The sequence below is a fragment of the Chiloscyllium punctatum genome, chromosome X (assembly GCF_047496795.1).
Source record: "Chiloscyllium punctatum isolate Juve2018m chromosome X, sChiPun1.3, whole genome shotgun sequence".
NCBI classification, from domain to species: domain Eukaryota; kingdom Metazoa; phylum Chordata; class Chondrichthyes; order Orectolobiformes; family Hemiscylliidae; genus Chiloscyllium; species Chiloscyllium punctatum.
In genome coordinates, this window is record NC_092791.1 from 25,627,945 (window position 1) to 25,649,695 (window position 21,751).

Below are 21,751 nucleotides of genomic sequence, written 5' to 3' on the forward strand. Positions count from 1 at the left end.
GAGATCTCCTTACAAATTTGTTTCTCAATTTCCCTCTGACTATTAGGGGGTCTATAAAACAATCTCAATAAGGTGATCATCCCTTTCTTATTTCTCAGTTCCACCCAAATAACTTCCCTGGATGTATTTCCAGGAATATCTTCCCTCAGTACAGCTGTAATGCTATCTCTTATCAAAAACACTTCTCCCCCTCCTCTCTTGCCTCCCTTTCTATCCTTCCTGTAGCATTTATATCCTCAAACATTAAGCTGCCAGTCCTGTCCATCCCTAAGCCACATTTCTGTAATTACTATGATACCCCTCAGTCCCATGTTCCTAACCATGCCCAGAGTTCATCTGCCTTCCCTGTTAGGCCCCTTGCATTGAAATAATCCGTCCTTCTTGTACAGGTCACTTATACCCCAAAAGAGCTTCCAATGATCCAAAAATGTGAATCCCCCAGCTCCTCAGCCATGCATTCATCTGCTCTATCTTCCTATTCCTGCCCTCACTAACTTGTAACACCAGGAGAAATCCAGATATTACTACTCTTGAGGACCTCCTTTTTAAATTCCTGCCTAACCCTCTGTAATCTCCCTTCAGAGTCTCAACCTTTTCCCTTCCTATGTTGTTGGTTCTAATGTGTACAATGACATCCTGCTGGGCACTCTCCCCCTTGAGAACATTCTACACCCTCTCTGAGACATCCTTGATCCTGGCACCAAGGAAGCAACACACCATTCTGATTTTTCGCTGCTGGTCACAGAAACGTCTGTCTGTGCTTCGGACTAGAGAGTCCCCTAACACAATTGATCTCTTGGAAGCCGACGTACCCCTCATTGCATTAGAGCCAGTCTCAATACCAGAAACTTGGCTGTTTGTGCTACATGCCCCTGAGAATCCATCACTCCCTAGGTTTTCAAAACTAGCATACTTGTTTGAAATGGGGATAGCCACAGAAGACTCCTGCATGAACTGCTTATCTCTCTTACCTTACCTGGAGCTAACCAATCTATGTGACTATATCTGAGACTCCCCCACCCCCCCCCTTCCTATAACTGCCATCCAGCAAATCCCCTTGCTCTTGTAAATTCCTCATTGCCTCTAAGTGTCTCTCCAACCGTTCCATTCGATCTGATAGGATTCGCAACTGACATTTATTGCAGATGTAATCCTCTGTAACCCATAAATTCTCCCTAAACTCCCACAAGAAGAGCATATCACTCTAATAAAGGCCATTTTTGCTTCTTTCAATCTATAGACCCAGAAAATAGCACTGTCTTATTCCTCTACAAACACTGTTCCAGGTTAAATGAATACTTATGGCTTATATTTTAAGTTTAATCAAGAGACATATCTCAATAAAACATATAATCAAGAAATAACCCACTCTGCAGATGTACTGTAAGGCCATGCTTAAAATATTCACTTACTTGTTCCTGTGCTCTGACCTCTCCCAAACAGGCTCCTCCAAGATTAGTTATGAATTTCACTGTTTGTTAATTTTCCCAGATGCACTCTGATGTCCAGCGATACATGAATTCAAACAGCAAAGGCAGTAACTGTGCAGGTTCACTGCTGTGTCAGTTAGCAATGTGGGTTTCTTTCTCTCTCTCTCTCTCCTGACCTCAGCATGTGCTTCCTTTGTCTGATCCTCTCCCTTTTGAAAGTGCTGTTGTTTTGACTTTTTTTTTCTCCAAAGTTCCAAAACAATGCAACAGCATATAAAACAGTAATTGCTGTTCCTGGAATTTGAGGAAATCACCTCCAACAGCTAAAATACCTCAAAAAAGGAGCAGCTATTACAGCCAGAAATTTTTCCCATTCTCCATCTTGGATTACCCAGAATCCTTTTATTGTTGGGGATGTCAATGTCCATCACCATGATTGGATTGGTAGCATCACTACTGACCGAGTTGGCCAAGTCCTGAAGGATGCAGTTGCCAAATTGGGCTTGTGACAAGTGATGAGAGAACCAACAAGAGGGAAAAACCTACTTTACCTCTCCAACCTATCTGTTGAAGATAAATCTGTCCATTACAGTGTTGGTAGGAGGCCTTGTTTCATCTTTGAGGAAAACTGGCAAAGCATTTGTTGCCCATCCTTAATTGCTCGAAGACTGAGTGGATTACTAGACTATTTCGGAGGCAGTTGAGAATCAAGCACGTTGCTCTGGGTCTGGAGTCAAATGTATGCCAAATCATATAAGATGCCATAAAGATATAGAAAGGCTGTTTCCTCATGTGGGACAATTAGAGTGAGAGCCCATAGTCTTAGGATAAAGAGGACCAGATTTGAAAAGTGACGTGGAGAAATTACTTTTCTCAAAAGGTAGTGAATCTGTGGTATTCTCTACCTCAGAGTATGATGGAAGCTGGGAAATTAAGTAAATTTACAGAGGAGAGATTTTTTTAACTAGTTATGGGTTGAAGGGTTTTGGAGAGCAGGCAGGAAAGTGGATTTGAAGCTAATATTAGATCAGCCATCATCTTATCAGACTTGAGGGGCTGAATTGCCTACTCATGCTCCTAGTTCTTCTGTTCCTTTCCCAAAAGGATGTCAGTGAACCAAATGGTTTCTTTGATAACCAATGGTAGTTTCATGCTACTTTTGCTGAGACTACCTTTTAATTCCAGCTGTTTTTTAATTCACTGATTTTACGTTCCACCAGCTGCCATGGTGGATTTGAGATCACAACCCCAAAGTATTAGCCTGGCTATTTGGATTATTGGTGAAAGTGAGGGCTGCAGATGCTGGATTAGAGTCGAGAGTGTGGTGCTGGAAAAGCACAGCAGGTCAGGTAGCATCTGAGGAGCAGGATAGTCGATGTTTTGGGCAAAAGCCCTTCAACAGGAATGAGGCTAAGAGCCTCAGGGTGAAGAAATGTAGGAGTGGGACTGGGGGGGGGGGGGGGGGGAAGGTAGCTGAGAGTACAATAAGTGGATGGAAGTGGGGGTAAAGGTGATAGGTCAGAGGGGAGGGTAGAGCTGATAGGTGGAAAGGAAGATGGAAAGATAGGACAGGTCATGAGGGCAGTGTTGAGCTGGAAAGTTGGAACTAGGAGGGGGGGGGGGGGGGAGGAAAGAGAAGAAGAGGGAGGGAAAGAGAAAGGGGGAAAATGAGGAAACTGGTGAAATCCACATTGAGGCCATGGGGTTGTTGGGTCCAGAGGCAGAATATGAGGTATTCTTTCTCTGGGTGTCAGGTGGTTAGGGAGTGGCGATAGGAGGCCTAGGACCTGCATGTCCTCAGCAAAGTGGGAGGGGGAGTTGAAGTGTTCAGTCACAGGGCGGTGGGGTTGGTTAGTGCAGATGTCCCAGAGATGTTCTCTGAAGTGCTCCGAGTAGGCATCCTGTCTCCCCAGTGTAGAGGAGACCACATTGGGAACAACAGATACAGTGAATGACATGTGGACGTGCAGGTAAAATTTTGATGGCTGTGTAAGGCTCCTTTGGGGCCTTGGACAGAGGTGATGGAGGGAGGGGGAAAAGGAAAAAAAAAAAAGAAAGAAGGTGTGAGCTCAGATTTTACAATTCCTGCTGTGGGGGTGGAAGGTGAGTAATGGGAGTGGGGGCTGGGTTCTGTCCTTATTGCAGTTGGAGGAGTGGGGTTTTTGGGGGGGGGGGGGGGCACAGAGGTGCAGGAAATGCATTGGAGAGCATCAACTATATGGGGGGGGGGGGGGAAAGAAAAAAAAAGGGGAAATCTCAGCTACCTCCCTCCCCTTCCCAGACTTCTGTCTCCATCAAGTGACTGCCTCAGCACTAACATTTTCTACAAACCCACTGACTCCCACAGCTACCTGAATTACCCCTCCTGTGAAAATGCTATCCCTTATTCCCAATTCCTCCACATCAGCTCCCAGGCAGACCAGTTTCACCACAGAACACACCAGATGACCGCCCTCTTTTTTTAAAAAAAGGACAATTTTCCCTCCCAGCTTATTGGCTGAAGTTCTTGAATTCTGTTCCTAATCATTTCTCTCCCTTTCCTTCAAGTTTATGGCTAAATTGTTAAAAATCTACTTTAACCAAGGTTTTGGTCACCTATCCTTTTATCCCCTTAGGTGGTTTGATGTTAAAATTTGATAATTGCTCTGTAGTGCCATGGTTATACCATGTTAAAGATTATTATAAATGCAAGTCTTGGTTGTTGAAATATGCAACAGAGAATTATCCAGTCAAAAAAAAACAATCATATGTTCCTAGGGAGTGCAGTACAGATAAAAAGGGAAGATAAAAACATAACCAGGAGCTACAAGTTTGTGAAAAAAGGTTATTAGGGCTCCCATGGAATAGATGGTGAAGATAAGAACAAAGTCCTAGCCCGGGGAGGGGGGGGGGAAGAAGAGGAGGAAGAGAAATAAGGGGAAAAACAAAACAAAAAAAAAAGGGTCAAAGTATTTCTTTTCGTTGTATGCCTTATTCAAAAACACTAACATAAGCATCCTTTTCCAAGGGCTGCAATCTAGTCTGGTGTTGGGAATATGGCAATATTTACATAAATTGTAACAATCTTGTTTTAATTCCATTGGGATATTTTAATCTAAAACAGATAGAAGTATTCTGCATTCAAATACAATTCTCCCTCTCTAGAATAGAAGGACTGCATTTGAGTCACTTTTTAAAACCTCAAAACAGAAGAATTTGGGAACTTTTACATATTTAAAGTAAAAATCTTGACAGCTTCACTGAAGTCCTATTTAGTACTGAAAATTCCAGTGTTTGCTATCCATATTACCAATGAGCGTCAATGGAAAAAGGAAAGCAGCATGTTTAATTCATTTAACAGTATTAAAATACAGTGAGGCAGTTGACAACAGGGATTTTTATTGATAAATCAAGAGACAGAACACTAGTTACATTTGTAAAGGGATTCGCTGCACTGCAATCTTGATTTAAAGTGTACATGGTGATAGAATATAATCAAGAGAAGAGTTGAAACACAAGTCACACTTAAAAAAAACAAGAGCCAAATTATCCACTGACCTAAAACCAGTTGAGGTCAATTGCAAAGGCTTGGCATTATGATGTGGAATACAATACAACAAGATGGAACATTGTGTAGAAGAAGCGTTCTTAAAAAACAATAGAATATAGGATTTAAAATAAATATGGAATGCAAAGATCATTAAAACGGTGATTAAACATTAATGGTCATGACTTATGCAAGTGTGTAACCGAATTACCAAATTGAAGGACTACACCCCCTCAAATTGGTTAACCTACAGTTACAATTCACCATGTTTAATGCAATGTTTTATACTGAAATCTGGAATCCCTGTACAGCAGCACCATATTGTGATGTCAAAATCATGTTAATATTCTTCCCCTTCCTCCTCTCCTTCCCCTTCGACAGAGTCAACACCAACTTCCTCGTAATCCTTCTCTAAGGCAGCCATATCCTCACGGGCTTCCGAGAACTCTCCTTCCTCCATACCCTCACCAACATACCAGTGAACAAAGGCACGTTTGGCATACATCAGGTCAAACTTGTGGTCCAGGCGAGCCCAAGCTTCAGCAATGGCTGTGGTGTTGCTCAACATACATACAGCCCGCTGAACCTTGGCCAAGTCACCTCCAGGAACCACAGTAGGAGGCTGGTAGTTAATACCAACCTTAAAACCAGTGGGACACCAATCCACAAACTGGATGGTACGTTTAGTTTTAATAGTAGCAATAGCAGCATTGACATCTTTTGGCACTACGTCACCACGGTAAAGGAGACAGCAGGCCATGTACTTGCCATGGCGAGGGTCACATTTGACCATCTGGTTGGCTGGCTCAAAACATGCATTGGTTATCTCAGACACTGAAAGCTGCTCATGGTATGCCTTCTCAGCAGAGATAACTGGTGCATAAGTGGCCAAGGGGAAATGGATACGGGGATATGGCACCAAGTTGGTCTGGAACTCGGTCAGATCAACATTCAGGGCACCATCAAAGCGAAGGGAGGCAGTGATAGAGGACACTATCTGGCCTATTAATCGGTTCAGGTTGGTGTAAGTTGGCCGGTCAATATCTAAGTTTCTTCGGCAGATGTCATAGATGGCCTCATTGTCAACCATGAAAGCACAATCAGAGTGCTCCAGGGTAGTGTGGGTTGTCAGGATGGAATTGTAAGGCTCCACCACTGCAGTGGACACTTGGGGAGCTGGGTAGATGGAGAATTCAAGCTTGGATTTCTTGCCATAGTCAACGGAGAGACGTTCCATCAGAAGAGATGTAAACCCAGAGCCAGTGCCACCGCCAAAACTGTGGAAGACCAGGAAACCTTGCAGACCTGTGCATTGGTCAGCCTGCAGAAAACAAATGCAAATTTCTGTTACCTGGTATTTAAATGACTAGTTGCAACATCTACATTCCACATTGGGAATCTGTCTGGGACAGAGACCAAACTCACCAGTTTACGGACTCTGTCTAGAACCAAGTCAATGATCTCCTTGCCAATTGTGTAGTGACCACGGGCATAGTTATTGGCTGCATCTTCCTTCCCAGTGATCAGCTGCTCAGGGTGGAACAGCTGGCGGTATGTACCAGTACGAACCTCATCTAGGATGGGGAGACAAAATTCAGCAATTTATTAACATGTGCAATCGTGGGATGAAATTAGGCTCAAGCATAACCAGAGAAGAGATCTGAAGGCAACTGTCACCCATGCTATCACCTACCTATTACAGTTGGCTCCAAGTCCACAAACACAGCTCGTGGAACATGTTTGCCTGCTCCAGTCTCACTGAAGAACGTGTTGAAGGAATCATCTCCACCTCCAATGGTCTTGTCACTGGGCATCTGCCCATCAGGCTGGATGCCATGTTCCAAGCAGTAAAGCTCCCAACAGGCATTTCCAATCTGGACTCCAGCCTGGCCAACATGGATACTGATGCACTCACGCTGCAAACAAACAAAGTTGTGATCAACTACTTGGACATCTCATCTGAAAACTTATTCCATCCAAGTTTATTCCTACATTAGTGCTTATCCTAAGCATTAGCTTTAGGGGAAGTCAACTGCTGTCTGATGTGCAGGCAAACATGCTCCCTCTGATGACTGCCTCAGACCTCTTACTGAAAAAAGTGACAGTCATGAATCATGTAGAGGGGCAACTACATAGCAATTTGGAGTAGCTGTAAGGTGTATGTACAGTTACTTCACAAACAACATGACTGGATTCACTGTAGGCCACTGTATTGGAAAGTGATTGGAGGCAGTATTACCACCATTGTAGTCATGTTCAGATGTGTTGGAATTGCCATCAGTACATCTGGTCAATCTGTGCACGTGGTGAAAGGTATCATTTATCTGACAGGAGTGCAACTCATGCTTGAGGGGCATGAAAAAAGGCAGGCAGACAACTCAAGAGAAGTCAAGCACGGACAAAAATAGGGCTGAATTTAGTAATTCAGGTTTGCAGGTGATATGCAAACTAAACACCACCCAGCCTTTCAGCAAGTTGTATATCTTCAAAATTGCATCAAGTGTTTACATCAGTATGAATGGTGACAAAATTAGATTACTTTCCAAATACATTGTATTTTACAATCTTAACATACATTAATTTCTTTCAGCAATGGTTGACATTTCACAACACAATTCAATATTATTTTAAAATCCAGTGACTCTGCCTGATATATTAAAGGGGATAATTGATTAACATTTTCCTTAAAAAGTAGAGCACAATTCATGTTTTTACAACACGTTTGGGAGGTGCTAGTTGAAAAAGCTTTCAGTCCCATCTGTGAAGTGTAGTTAGAATGGGATCGCTGTATAAATCAAAAGGCTGTTGTTTTTTTTTAAAGAGACAACAGCATGTATTAAGGAGAATCAGAATCCCTACAATAGAGGGGTCATTTAGCCCATCGAGTCTGCACCAACTCTCCGAAAATCATCCCATTCAGATCCTTCCCCCTCTGTCGCCATGGGAAATGCAGAGCTAATCTACCTAGCCTACACATCCCGGAATATTATGGGATATTTAGTATGGCTATTCCACCTAAATTGTACATTTTTAGACTGGAGGAGGAAAAGAATCGAAACTAGGTCTGGCATGGGGGAAAAAAGCACATCCGTGCAATTCTTGTGTTTAAGCATTGTAATATTCATAAGCTAGTCAGTCACTGGTTCGGATGCTGAATTTGGGTGGGGTTAAACTGCATTGCAGATCGTCTCCAACTACTGCCAACTCTCTCCCCCCCAACCAGACGCTAAACAGATATTGCGATCTGTTCTCCCCCGCCGCCATTTTTAAAAATTTTAACCCAGGAATTTATACTGATTCCATTGTCTGTATTTTGAATCTTAACGCTACAGATTTTGCAAAGCTGTCCATTTCACGATGACCTCGTGTTGACGTTGGCTTTGTGTCCCACGCATTACCGTCACTGACGTATGCTGTTACTATAGACAGGCAGGAGGCTGGAAGAATACAGCAAGACAGGCAGCACCAGGAGGTAAAAAGTCGACATTTCGGGTGTAACCCTTCTTCATGCTACTACTGGGCAGCCCCTTCCCTCATTTCATCAGGGAATGGCTATGAAAGCCTTCAATTTACAGCTATGGTCGACAAGCCATTGAATAAGAAAATGTGGAAACGTCAGTGTCCCGACAAAACAAAGCAATTTGAAGGGAGAAGACTTGTCAAATTCAGCTCACGCCCTCTGCACATTGCTTACAGTCGCTGCCCATTATGTTCCAACATTAATTTCACGTTTCAACTAATTGTTCCCCCACCCATTGTATTAGGTATGCAACGATTAGTTGCGAAAAGCTCAAAACGTTCTTATTAAGTTATATTAATTCGAGTGATTCTTCCCTAGAAAGGGTTACTTGCAGAAGTCAATCGAAGAGTGGTTTTATACCATGCCTTTAAGGTTTTAAATATGAAATTGACTGTTATTGACGGAAGATTTCGCGTGAATAGCGTACATATATACTCTTTGATAGTAATACATATTCCCCATTGTATCTAAATTATTCAGACAACGTAAGTTTTTTTGCGTTATATTTGCAATACAGACAGATCATTTGGCTCGGTGTTTATGCTCCACACAAGCCACCTCCCTCCCTAGCAGGATATTGTTCATTTCTCGCCTCGTACGTATTTAGCTATCCCGTGATATTTATTTATGTTCGACAGATAATTGCGTAGTGGAATTCAGAAATTAAGTCAAACAAGTGTACTTAAAAACCAAGATGCCTAAAAACGAAGACACAAGTCTTACAATAAAAAAAACTTCAATGTGTAGCTTGCTGGGGAGAAAAGACTCTTTTTGTATTAAACAGCATCTTACCATGATGCCTGGTCCTTGGTAGTAGACAAAACAAATGGAATAAAGAGAAGGCTTGAGCGACTTCTTCCTACAGCGCGACTTTTACGGGTCGTCGTAAGAAAAAACCTACAATTCAGATGGGAGAGACATGTTCTTATAGTTGGGCCAGACTGTGGAGCCTGGGCAGTGGTGCCATTCTCATTGGAGGAGGTCAGTTTGAGTGACGAGGAACCATCACAATGCCGACGCTCTGATAGGAGGAGACATGCGCCGTTAACTGCTTCGGGCGTTCTGATTGGACAGACGCTCCTGGCCAAACTAATTGACTTGACCATGGGTGGTTTGGAACAAAGGCTGACATTTGATAAAACAGCATAGAACAGGCAGACGAAATAATAAGATTCCGGTTTTTGGAGCAGAAAATACCTCAGCAATTATTCAAACCACTTCTTCTGAAATAACAAAATAGCCTTGCCTTATAAAGAGAAGTTCAATGGAAATATTCTTTCACTGATAACATCATACTGGAGTACATTGTTCATTTGATGAAGGAAATTATTAAATATCTTATAAATGCCAATTTACAAATAAACAATTTGCTGATTATTCTGTTTAAAAAGTTTCTCAGAATTAACGAAGCCACGTTTTCATCTATTTCACAAAAGTAATTTTCCGCTCCCAATGAATTCTTTTACACAACATAACCCACGTTCAATCACAGCCAAATTACACGACTCGATCCTGAATGTAAAAAGTGGTATTTTATTTACCGGTAACATTAATATAATAATTTGTGAGGTTTGCTACATTGGCTGTTTGTAACGATGTGAGACTGAATTGCTGTTTCTCTCAATGTAACAGAAAATGTTCTACATGTTGCAATTCGTCCAGCGCGCTCTTATGTTAACGGAGGCTTCTCAATTCCAAATTGTCACACCCGACAATCTTCGCAGCAAATATTGCCATCCATTGGGTTGGGTGGGGAGAGGAGACAAAATAAAACGGATTCCTTAGTATAGCAACTTTGTCTCTTATTGCTATTGTTTCATGGAACGAAACAGGCTGTGGAATGGGACAGGGTGGGGCGGGGATTTTTCAGTCTTTTGTGCTGGACGCACGTCAATACAGAGTAACTATTTTCAATGGAAGCGACTTCAGAGAAACAGTCCAATTTTGATTTTGTCGAATTATATATTAAAAAACAAACTTTTGTGCCGGGGTAATGGGAAATTGTACTATTATTATTTTTATTCTATTCTATTTCAGGCGATATTGACTGTCCGAAGTAAGATATTTCAGCGAAGAGACAAAAAAACTCATCGACACCGGATATGCGGACGTAGTTTTAGGGCATAAAGCTGATTACAAGCTTCAATCATGTCCATCAGCTGATGGAAGGAGTGTATGAATCGAGATGGAGGGGTCCAGACTCGACGGTATTGTATTGTAAACGTCTCCAGAGAAGGAAGATAGGTTTGTTAATTCTATCTGAATATAGAAATGTGCCATATATAGATATGGCAGTGTAACTTCCCCGAGTTATATTGTACGGGCAAACAGCCATATCTGGATATTTTCTAAAAGTGGGAACAATTATTCTTCGCCCCCATTAGCAATTATGCATCACCCGTGTACAATGTGACTCACACTGCAGCTATAGTGTTCTATGTGATTCATACTGCGGTGACTGCTTTCTCCCTTTATTCCCCCCTCTTCTCAGATGAGAGCTCCAGGCAGTCACAATGAGCGCTTGGCTACCTCACTCAAGAACCATTCTTCACACGGTTCATCCAGAAGGTCATTTTTCGCTTGTCATAGTTAGGACAGTAAAGGTACAACTGTGCTGTCTCGCCATTCACATCTTAACCTACAGGAAGAGTTGCTACAAAGCATTATGTAGAGCCACACAGAATAAGAGAGCACAGAAACAAGTCATTCTCCCTAACCAGTCTGTGCTGACTTACTTGGAATACTGCGTGCATTTCTGGTTCAGAAAAGATTTACAGGGATGTCGCCAGGGTTGGAGGATTTGAGCTACAGGAATAGGCTGGGGCTGTTTACCCTGGAGCATCAGAGGCTGAGGGGTGACCTTATCAAGGTTTATAAAACCAAGAGGGGCATGGATAGGATAAATAGACAAAGTCTCCTCCCAGGGGTGGAGGAGTCCAGAACTAGAGGGCATAGGTTTAGGGTGAGAGGGGAAATATTTAAAGGGACCTAAGGGGCAACATTTTCACGCAGAGGGTGGTACGTGTATGGAATGAGCTGCCAGAGGAAGTGGTGAAGGCTGATACAATTGCAACATATAAAAGGCATCTGGATGGGTAAACAAATAGGAAGGGTTTAGAGGGCTATGGGCCGGGTGCTGGCAAATGGGACTAGATTAGGTTTAGATATCTGGTCGGCATGGACAAGTGTACCAAAAGGTCTGTTTCTGTGCTGTATGTCTCTATGACTCAATGACACTATGACATGTGACACGGGAGCCTTTTCCCATCCTTCCCAAATTAATTCCATTAAAAAATCCTCTATTCCCTCTGCCTCAGATTCCCATCCAGGTTCAACCTGAATTAATCTATACTATTTCCCTACAGCCGCTTCCTGATCCTAAATTCCACGTTTTCACCATTCTTTCGGAAGTTTATTCTGAATTCCCCATTGGATTTAGAACATAGAACATTACAGTGCAGTACAGGCCTTTTGGCCCTCAATGTCGCGCCGGCCTGTGGAATTAATCTGATGACTATCTAACCTACACCGTTCCATGATTACCCACATGTATGTCCACTGCCCATTTAAATGCCCTTAACGTCGGTGAGTCTACTACTGTTGCAGGCAGGCCGTTCCATGCCCCTACTACTCTCTGAGTGAAGAAACTACCCCTGATATCTGTCCTAAATCTATCACCCCTCAATTTAAAGCTATGTCCCCTCGTGTTAGTCTTCACCTTCCGAGGAATAAGGCTCTCACTGTCCACTCTATTTAACCCTCTGACTATCTTATATGTCTCAATTAAATCACCTCTCAATCTTCTTCTTTCCAACAAAAACAGCCTCAGTTCCCTCAGCCTTTCCTCATAAGACCTTCCTTCCATACCAGGCAACATCCTAGTAAATCACCTCTGAACCCTTTCCAAAGCTTCCACAAACTTTCTATAATGCGGTGACCAGAACTGCAATCAATACTCCAGGTGCGGCCTTACCAGTGTCTTGTACAGCTGAAGCATTACCTCGTAACTTCAAAACTCAATCCTCCTATCAATAAATGCCAACACACCATATGCCTCCTTAACAACCCTATCAACCTGGGTGGCAACTTTCAGGGGTTTATGCACCCGGACACCGAGATCTCTCTGTTCATCGACACTGCCAAGAATCTTACCATTAGCCCAGTACTCTGCATTCCTGTTATTTCTTCCACTGTGAACTACCTCACACTTTTCTGCATTAAACTCCATTTGCCACTTCTCAGCCCAGCTCTGCATATTATCTATGTCCCTCTGTAACCCACAACATCCTTCAGCACTATCCACAACTCTGCCTACCTTAGTGTCATCTGCAAATTTACTAACCCATCCATCTACACCCACTTCCAGATAATTTATAAAAATGACAAACAGCAGTGGCCCCAAAACAGATCCTTGCAGCACACAACTTGTAACTGAGCTCCAGGATGAACATTTCCCATCAACCACCATCCTCTGTCTTCTTTCAGCTAGCCAATTTCTGATCCAATTCGCTAAATCACCTTTAATCCTGAAATTCCATACTTTGTGCAATACCCTACCATGTGGAACCTTATCAAAAGCCTTACTGAAGTCCAAGTAAACCACATCAGCTGCTTTACCTTCATCCAGCTGTTTTGTCACCTTCTTGAAGAACTCAATAAGGCTAGTGAGGCACGACCTACCCTTCACAAAACTGTGTTGACTATCTCAAATCGAATTATTCCTTTCCAGGTGATTATAAATCCTACCTCTTATAACCTTTTCCAGCACCTTACCCACAACTAAAGTAAGGCTCACTGCGCTATAATTAGCAGGTTGTCTCGACTCCCCTTCTTAAACAAGGGAACAACATTTGCTATCCCCCAGTCTTCTGGCACAACTCCCGTCGACAATGGTGACATAAAGATCAAAGCCCAAGGCTCTACAATCTCCTCCCTGGCTTCCCAGAGAATCCGAGGATAAATCCCGTCTGGCCCAGGGATCTTATCTATTTTCAGATCTTCCAAAATTGCTGAAACCTCGTCGTTATCAACCTCAATCCCACCTAATCTAATAGCCTGTATCTCCGTATTCTCACTAACATTGCCTTTTTCCAATGTGAATACTGATAAAAAGTATTCATTAAGTGCTTCCCCTACATACTCAGATTCCACACACAACTTCCCACTACTATCTTTGATTGGCCCTAATCTTACTCTAGTCATTCTTTTATTCCTGATATACCAATAGAAGGCCTAAGGGTTTTCCTTGATCCTATCTACCAACAAATTCTCATGTCCCCTCCTGGCTCTTCTCAGCCCTCTCTTTAGATCTTTTCTGGCTAACTAATAACACTCAAGCCTCCGAACTGAGCCTTCACACCTCATCCTTACATAAGCCTCCTTCTTTCTCTTGACAAGAGCTTCGACTTCTTTAGTAAACTATGGCTCCCTCTCTCGACAACTACGTTCCTACCTGATAGGTATATACTTATCAAGGACCCGTAGTAGCTGTTCCTTGAATAAGCTTCACATTTCAAGAGTGTCCACCTCTGCAGTTTCCTTCCCCATCCTATGCATCCTAAATCTTGCCTAATTGCCTTTCCCCCAGTTATACCACTTTTCCTGCAGTATATACCTATCCCTGGATTAGTGGTGCTGGAAGAGCACAGCAGTTCAGGCAGCATCCAACGAGCAGCGAAATCAACGTTTCGGGCAAAAGCCTTTCATCAGGAATAAAGGCAGTGAGCCTGAAGCGTGGAGAGATAAGCTAGAGGCGGGTGGGGGTGGGGAGAAAGTAGCATAGAGTACAATGGGTGAGTGGGGGAGGAGATGAAGGTGATAGGTCAAGGAGGAGAGGGTGGAGTGGATAGGTGGAAAGGAAGATAGGCAGGTCGGACAAGTCCGGACAAGTCAAGGAGACAGTTACTGAGCTGGAAGTTTGAAACTAGGATGAGGTGGGGGAAGGGGAAATGAGGAAGCTGTTGAAGTCCACATTGATGCCCTGGAGTTGAAGTGTTCCGAGGCGGAAGATGAGGCGTTCTTCCTCCAGGCGTCTGGTGGTGAGGGAGCAGCGGTGAAGGAGGCCCAGGACCTCCATGTCCTCGGCAGAGTGGGAGGGGGAGTTGAAATGTTGGGCCACGGGGCGGTTTGGTTGATTGGTGCGGGTGTCTCGGAGATGTTCCCTAAAGCGCTCTGCTAGGAGGCGCCCAGTCTCCCCAATGTAGAGGAGACCACATCGGGAGCAACGGATACAATAAATGATATTAGTGGATGTGCAGGTGAAACTTTGATGGATGTGGAAGGCTCCTTTAGGGCCTTGGATAGAGGTGAGGGAGGAGGTGTGGGCACAGGTTTTACAGTTCCTGCGGTGGCAGGGGAAAGTGCCAGAATGGGAGGGTGGGTCGTAGGGGGGGTGTGGACCTGACCAGGTAGTCACGGAGGGAACGGTCTTTGCGGAAGGCGGAAAGGGGTGGGGAGGGAAATATATCCCTGGTGGTGGGGTCTTTTTGGAGGTGGCGGAAATGTCGGCGGGTGATTTGGTTGATGCGAAGGTTTGTAGGGTGGAAGGTGAGCACCAGGGGCGTTCTGTCCTTGTTACGGTTGGAGGGGTGGGGTCTGAGGGCGGAGGTGCGGGATGTGGACGAGGTGCGTTGGAGGGCATCTTTAACCACGTGGGAAGAGAAATTGCGGTCTCTAAAGAAGGAGGCCATCTGGTGTGTCCTATGGTGGAACTGGTCCTCCTGGGAGCAGATATGGCGGAGGCGGAGAAATTGGGAATACGGGATGGCATTTTTGCAAGAGATAGGGTGGGAAGAGGTGTAATCCAGGTAGCTATGGGAGTCAGTGGGTTTGTAAAAAATGTCAGTGTCAAGTCGGTCGTCACTAATGGAGATGGAGAGGTCCAGGAAGGGGAGCGAGGTGTCAGAGATAGTCCGGGTAAATTTAAGGTCAGGGTGGAATGTGTTGGTGAAGTTGATGAATTGCTCAACCTCCTCGCGGGAGCACGAGGTGGCGCCAATGCAGTCATCAATGTAGCGGAGGAAGAGGTGGGGAGTGGTGCCGGTGTAATTACGGAAGATCAACTGTTCTACATAGCCAACAAAGAGACAGGCATAGCTGGGGCCCATACATGTGCCCATGGCTACGCCTTTGGTCTGGAGGAAGTGGGAGGATTCAAAAGAGAAATTGTTAAGGGTGAGGACCAGTTCGGCCAAACGAATGAGAGTGTCAGTGGAAGGGTACTGTTGGGGACGTCTGGAGAGGAAAAAAAGGAGGGCTTGGAGGCCCTGGTCATGGCGAATGGAGGTGTAGAGGGATTGGATATCCATGGTGAAGATAAGGCATTGGGGGCCGGGGAAACGGAAGTCTTGGAGGAGGTGGAGGGCGTGGGTGGTGTCTCGAACGTATGTGGGGAGTTCCTGGACTAGGGGGGATAGGACAGTGTCAAGGTAGGTAGAGATGAGTTCAGTGGGGCAGGAGCATGCTGAGACAATGGGTCGGCCAGGGTGGTCAGGCTTGTGGATCTTGGGAAGGAGGTAGAACCGGGCAGTGCGGGGTTCCCGGACTATGAGGTTGGAAGCTGTGGGTGGGAGATCTCCTGAGGTGATGAGGTTCTGTATGGTCTGGGAGATGATGGTTTGGTGATGGGGGGTGGGGTCATGGTCGAGGGAGCAGTAGGAAGAGGTGTCCTCGAGTTGGCGTTTGGCTTCAGCGGTGTAGAGGTCAGTGCGCCAGACTACCACTGCGCCCCCTTTATCCGCTGGCTTAATGGTGAGGTTGGGATTGGAGCAGAGGGATTGGAGGGCTGCGCGTTGTGAGGGTGAGAGGTTGGAGTGGGGGAGGGGGGACGACAGGTTGAGGCAGTTAATGTCCCGGCGGCAGTTGGAAATGTCCCTGCCCATTGCTATTGTAAACATAACCGAATTGTGGGCACTATTGCCAAAGTGCTCACCTACCTCCAAATCTAACAGCTGGCTGGGTTCATTCCCCAGACCCAAATCCATTATGGCCATTGCCCCTTGTTGGCCTGTCTACATACTGTGTCAGAAAACCCTCCTGCACACATTGAACAAAAACTGATCCATCTAAACTACTTGAACTATAGTATTCCCAGTCAATGTTGGGGAAGTTAAAGGCCCCATAACAGTTACCCTGTTACTCTCGCTCCTATTGAGAATCATCTTTGCTATCCTTTCCTCTACATCCCTGGAACAATTCGGAGGTCTATGGAAAACTCCCAACCGGGTGACATCTCCTTTCCTGTTTCTAACCTCAGCCCAAACTACCTCAGTGGATGGGTCCTCAAATGTTCTCTCTGCTGTTGTAATACTATCTTTGATTATCAATGCCACCCCCCCCAACCTTTTACCATCTTCTCTGTTCTTATTGAAACATCTAAATCCCTTGGGGACCGTCATATTGATAACCTTATATTCTTCCCCACAAGAGGAAACATTCCTTCCATATCTATTAAAAAGAACTTCACCATTTCAAAGACTACTTCATTTGCTCACCCCTCAACCATTTTCAAGAGAAAACAGATGCAGCCTGTTCATCCTTTCCTGACAGGTATAGCCTCACGTTTCTGGTATCATGATTTTCACATGTAGAGTGGGAAACATAGTTGATTTCACCGTGCCTGGCTCTTGGTCCTGAAGTCAATTTTAGCACTTATACCTCCAAGATCAGCTAATTCACTACAAATAGCTTCATTTCAACAAATGTCAGGTGTGTCAGATTCAATCCATAATTTGGTTTGACTGAATCTTCTAGATAAATACTCCAAGTATGTCATGCTGGAATAATGATCTAATGAAGGGGAAACATTTGGTGTACAATGATACCTGTGCAATATAGGTTTAAAACAATATAGAGAACAATACTTATTCGGGTGAATTATGAGACTATGGTAGGTCGCGAGCAAGTACTGAGGAACAAAGAGACCTTGGTGCAGAAGTCCATAGATCGGTGTCAGCACAGGTGGACATGGTGGTGAAGATATGGATGAGATGCTTGCCTTCATTAGCCAGGGTATGGAATATAGGAGCAAAGAAGTCTTGTTAAAACTTTATAAAGCATTGGTTAGTCTACAGATGGAATACCGTATGCCGTTCTGGTCGCCACATCCAAAGGACATCATTGCACTGGAGAGGATATAGAGGTGATTCACCAGGATGTTACCTGGGATGGAAAGTCTCAGTTATGAGGAGAGACTGGATAGACTGGGCTTGTTTTACCTGGAACAGAGGAGGCTGAGGGGGCTGATTGAGGAAAACAAAATTGAGAGGCATGGACAGGGTAGATCGCGAGAATCTTTTCCCCATGGCAGATATGTCTAAGACCAAAGGACATACATTTAAGCTGAGGAGTAAATGTTTAGAGGGAATCTGAGGAAAATGGTTTCATCTAGAGAGTGATAGAAATATGGAACGTGCTGCTTGAGAGGGTGCTGGAGGCAGGTACTCTCTCAATATTTAAGCAGCAGCTGGACTAGCACTTAAAATGCCAGGGCATAGTAGGCGATAGACCAAGTTTGGTATTTGTTGGTCAGCACAGACATGGTGGGCCAAAGGGCCTGTTTCTATGCTGCACGAATCTATGGTGGCTGAAGACACGGTCGATAGTGGTGGTGTTAAAGGAGGTGGAGATTTGGTGGAACATGGAATTCTTATAGGGCTGGAGTAGAGTACAGAGATATGGTGGAATGAGGCTATGGAAGAGATGAATAGATTTGAATATAAGAATGACCATTTTAAAAGTTGAGATTTTAGTGAACTGGGGACCAACGTAGAATAACATACATACAATCCAGATGAGAACATACAACCTGTTTTCTGATCCCTGAAATCAGATTATACTTCACCCCTAGGCATCCAAACTCTGTTGCCCATTTCATAATTGGGGCGTCACAGTGGCTCAGTGGTTATAACTGCTGTCTCACAGCACCAGGGTCCCAGGTTCGATTCCAGCCTCGGGTGACTGTCTGTGTGGAGTTTACATGTTCTCCCTGTGTCTGCGTGGGTTGCCTCTGGGTGCTCTGGTTTCCTCCCACAGTCCAAAGATGTGCTAAAAATTACCCATAGTCTTAGGTTCATGAGTCAGAGGGAATGGGTCTGGGTGGGTTAGTCTTTGGAGGGTCAGCGTGGACATGTTGGGCCGAAGGGCTTGTTTCCACACTGTTGGGAATCTAATCTAATGTATGTCAAGTTTCATTCACTTGTCATCCCATGTTTGCTGTTCCTTGTGCTATTCTAGATGGTGACTGTTGATATGCGGTTCAGTGGTAGGTTAAATCACAGGCAGGTCTGATGATATGCTAATCTGATACCTTTGTGTACTCTCCAGCAAAAATCACTGAAGAAAGCTGAAAGTATGATTATACTCTGTAGTTTGGAGACACTGAAGTATCCCTCTTACTCCCCAGACAATTCAGAATGACCTTTCTGGTTTAATTTTCTGGCTGCATTGAATGCTGTATTTATCCACTTGCCTACTGGCAGAACCACAGCCATCTTCAAAGGTACACATGTTAATCCAGAGATCTGTCTAACGATGCCATTGATTCTGCCTGAGACAGCGATCATTGGTTGTTGATCCTGAGTTTATTAAATTGACAGATAGATAATTAGAAGTGTGAATCATGTTGGGCCAATTTTTTGGCTTGTCAATAACTTTTGATGAATAGTAGAAAGAACATTTTTGAAATAACATATTTCTGCTACAATGAAACAAAAGGACAAGCAATTAAATTATTTTCACAGTTCTTTTGTTCACTGGTTCAAGAGCATGTCAGACTTGCCACTGTCAGTAATCCCAACACAGCCTGCCTCTCCCAGATTGCACGTTGAAAAGCTAATTAGAATGGACAGTCAATTTTTCAATCCTGTTGCTAGGAGATGAATAGCTCTGTTACCATAGAGACTGTCTTGGCACCCTGGTGGGTTGTAAGCCTCTTTTATCACATTGGAGCTTGTGACTGCTGTCACAACCATAAAACTGCAACAGCATTTGCAATTCACTTTTTAGGATATTGCAGCCACTTCCACAATTCAATTCCCCTATATAATTGTGCAGTGTCTTCCAGCTTTCAGAGAGAATTAAAAGAAAAAAAACCTTGGCATCTGATTGAGTTAGCTTAATTTATAAGAAACAAAAAAGAATTTGCATTTCATAATCTTCCAAACACTTTACAGCCAATGCAGAACTCGAGTTCTCTTCATTGTACTGTAGAAAACACAGTGATCAGTTTGCATACACCACTCAACGTGATGATAACTGGATAACATTGTTTTTGGTGATATTGGTTGAGCGATAAACATTAGTGAGGGCGCCAGGGGATTTGCCCTGCTGTTCTTTGAATAGTGATCTTGGGATCTTTACATCCACCTTGGAGGTCAGGTGAGGTCTCAGTTTAATGGCTCGTCTAAAAGATGGTGTTTCTGTGAAGGCAGCATTGCTCACCATAAATTTGGCTTCAAGGCTTTGGAATCGGACTTGAATCTTTGATCTTCAGACTCAATGCCGAAAGTGATGTTGGCTGTGACTCAGCAGGTAGTAGTCTCACTGCAGTTTGCATCTACTGCACTCATATGAATAATATGCCTGAGAGTAATTTCTCACATTTATGGAAACTTACTAGCCTGTGGAGTTGTCTTCAAGTAGACACTCCAGTTCGAAGATAATGTGGCTGGAGGCTAGTGGAGGGAGTTGGGTGTTGCTGAAATAATAGAACCCCTACAGCAATGAAAGAGACCATTCAGCCCATCAAGTCTGCACCTTTCCTCCAAGTGCGTCCCATTCAGACCTAGCCCTGACCCTATCCCCATAACTCCACATTTCCCATGGCTACCTGGACACTATTGGGTAATTTAGCATAGCCAGCCTTACACATTTGGACTGCAGGGGGAAACCGCACAGACACAGGCAGAATGTGCAAGCTCCACACAATTGCCCAAGGCTGGAATTGAAGCCAGGTCCCCAGCACTGTGAGGCAACAGTGCTAACCACTGAGCGACCATAACGAAATCAATGAGATGAAAACTGAGCAAGCTCTATATCATGTTACTGCCCGAAAAGATAGTGAAGTTTATCCCCAGGTTGATAAACAGATAACAACTTCACAAAAAAACTGGAGCCAAATTAAATAAACACCTTTTCCTTAAAAAGATACTTTATTCATAAAATTTGTAAAGGTGATTTACCTGACACATTAAATTTGACATGACCGTGTCAATGTCAAATTTCTTCAAGAAATTCCAATTAGTTCAATTTTCTTCAAGGCAGTGAGTAATACTCTGAAATGTTCACTTCATTTACAATTAGAGGATATTTATGATATACATTTCATATCAATATGCTCTGGTGTATACAGGTGGAGGGGTTTTACAGTTTACAACCTCTTGATGTACTATGGTGGGAGGATCTTAGACTGTAGCCTTTCCCCATCCAGCCTTCGCAGTGGCAAAAAAGATATTTGTATTTGAATTAAATGGATAAACCCTCCTTCAGACAGCTGCCTCCAGTTAAAGGGATGATATGGTTTCTCAAAGTACCACAACAGAGTTTAGTTTTAAAAGCCAACAGCACATGAAATTTTAGATGAAAATGCTTCATTTTTGAGACAGGATGGTAATAATAGTTAAAGCTCCCAGATGGCCTCCTTAATAAATGTATCGCCTAGAGTAGTGCTATGTCATATGGGCTGCAAAGGGCACAGGATCATAGCATGGCTGCAATAGAGGTGCAATCGATCGGGAAAAACAGCCCCAGCCTGTTCAGCCTCTCCCTGTAGCTCAGATCCTCCAACCCTGGCAACATCCTTGTAAATCTTTTCTGAACCCTTTCAAGTTTCACAACATCTTTCCGATAGGAAGGATACCAGAAGGGAGACCTTATAGAGGTTTACAAAATTATGAGGGGCATGGATAGGATAAATAGGCAAAGTCTTTTCCCTGGGGTCGGGGAGTCCAGAACTAGAGGGCATAGGATTAGGGTGAGAGGGGAAAGATATAAAAGAGACCTAAGGGGCAACTTTTTCACGCAGAGGGTAGGACGTGTATGGAATGAGCTGCCAGAGGATGTGGTGGAGGCTGGTACAATTGCAACATTTAAGAGGCATTTGGATGGGTATATGAATAGGAAGGGTTTGGAGGGATATGGGCCGGGTGCTGGCAGGTGGGACTAGATTGGGTTGGGATATCTGGTCGGCATGGGCGGGTTGGACCGAAGGGTCTGTTTCCATGCTGTACATCTCTATGACTCTATCTTTTGGAGGGAATAGAACAGAACCCAATTGCA

At 44.0% G+C, this 21,751-nt stretch overlaps 1 protein-coding gene and 1 long non-coding RNA gene across 2 annotated transcripts in view; one reads left to right on the forward strand and one right to left on the reverse strand.

Moving 5' to 3' along the window:
- Positions 1-21,751, forward strand: part of LOC140471213 (uncharacterized) — a 41,210-nt gene that overhangs the window by 6,775 nt on the left and 12,684 nt on the right. Inside the window, exon 2 of the long non-coding RNA XR_011956893.1 lies at positions 10,514-10,720. This is a non-coding gene — a long non-coding RNA (uncharacterized lncRNA). The remainder of the gene's footprint in view (positions 1-10,513; positions 10,721-21,751) is intronic.
- LOC140471212 (tubulin alpha-1A chain) lies at positions 4,792-9,444 on the reverse strand. The gene is made up of 4 exons (XM_072567135.1): positions 9,269-9,444; positions 6,650-6,872; positions 6,382-6,530; positions 4,792-6,277 (listed from the first exon to the last, which is right to left on the reverse strand). The coding sequence occupies exons 1-4, from the start codon at positions 9,269-9,271 to the stop codon at positions 5,297-5,299; spliced, it is 1,356 nt and encodes a 451-aa protein (XP_072423236.1). The 5' UTR covers positions 9,272-9,444; the 3' UTR covers positions 4,792-5,296.

Coding starts and splice junctions, on each gene's coding strand:
- LOC140471212 (XM_072567135.1), bottom strand. Junction 6,531..6,649: donor CTTGGAGCCAACTGTAATAG/GTAGGTGATAGC, acceptor TCCCCATCCTAG/ATGAGGTTCGTACTGGTACA. Junction 6,278..6,381: donor TAGACAGAGTCCGTAAACTG/GTGAGTTTGGTC, acceptor TGTTTTCTGCAG/GCTGACCAATGCACAGGTCT.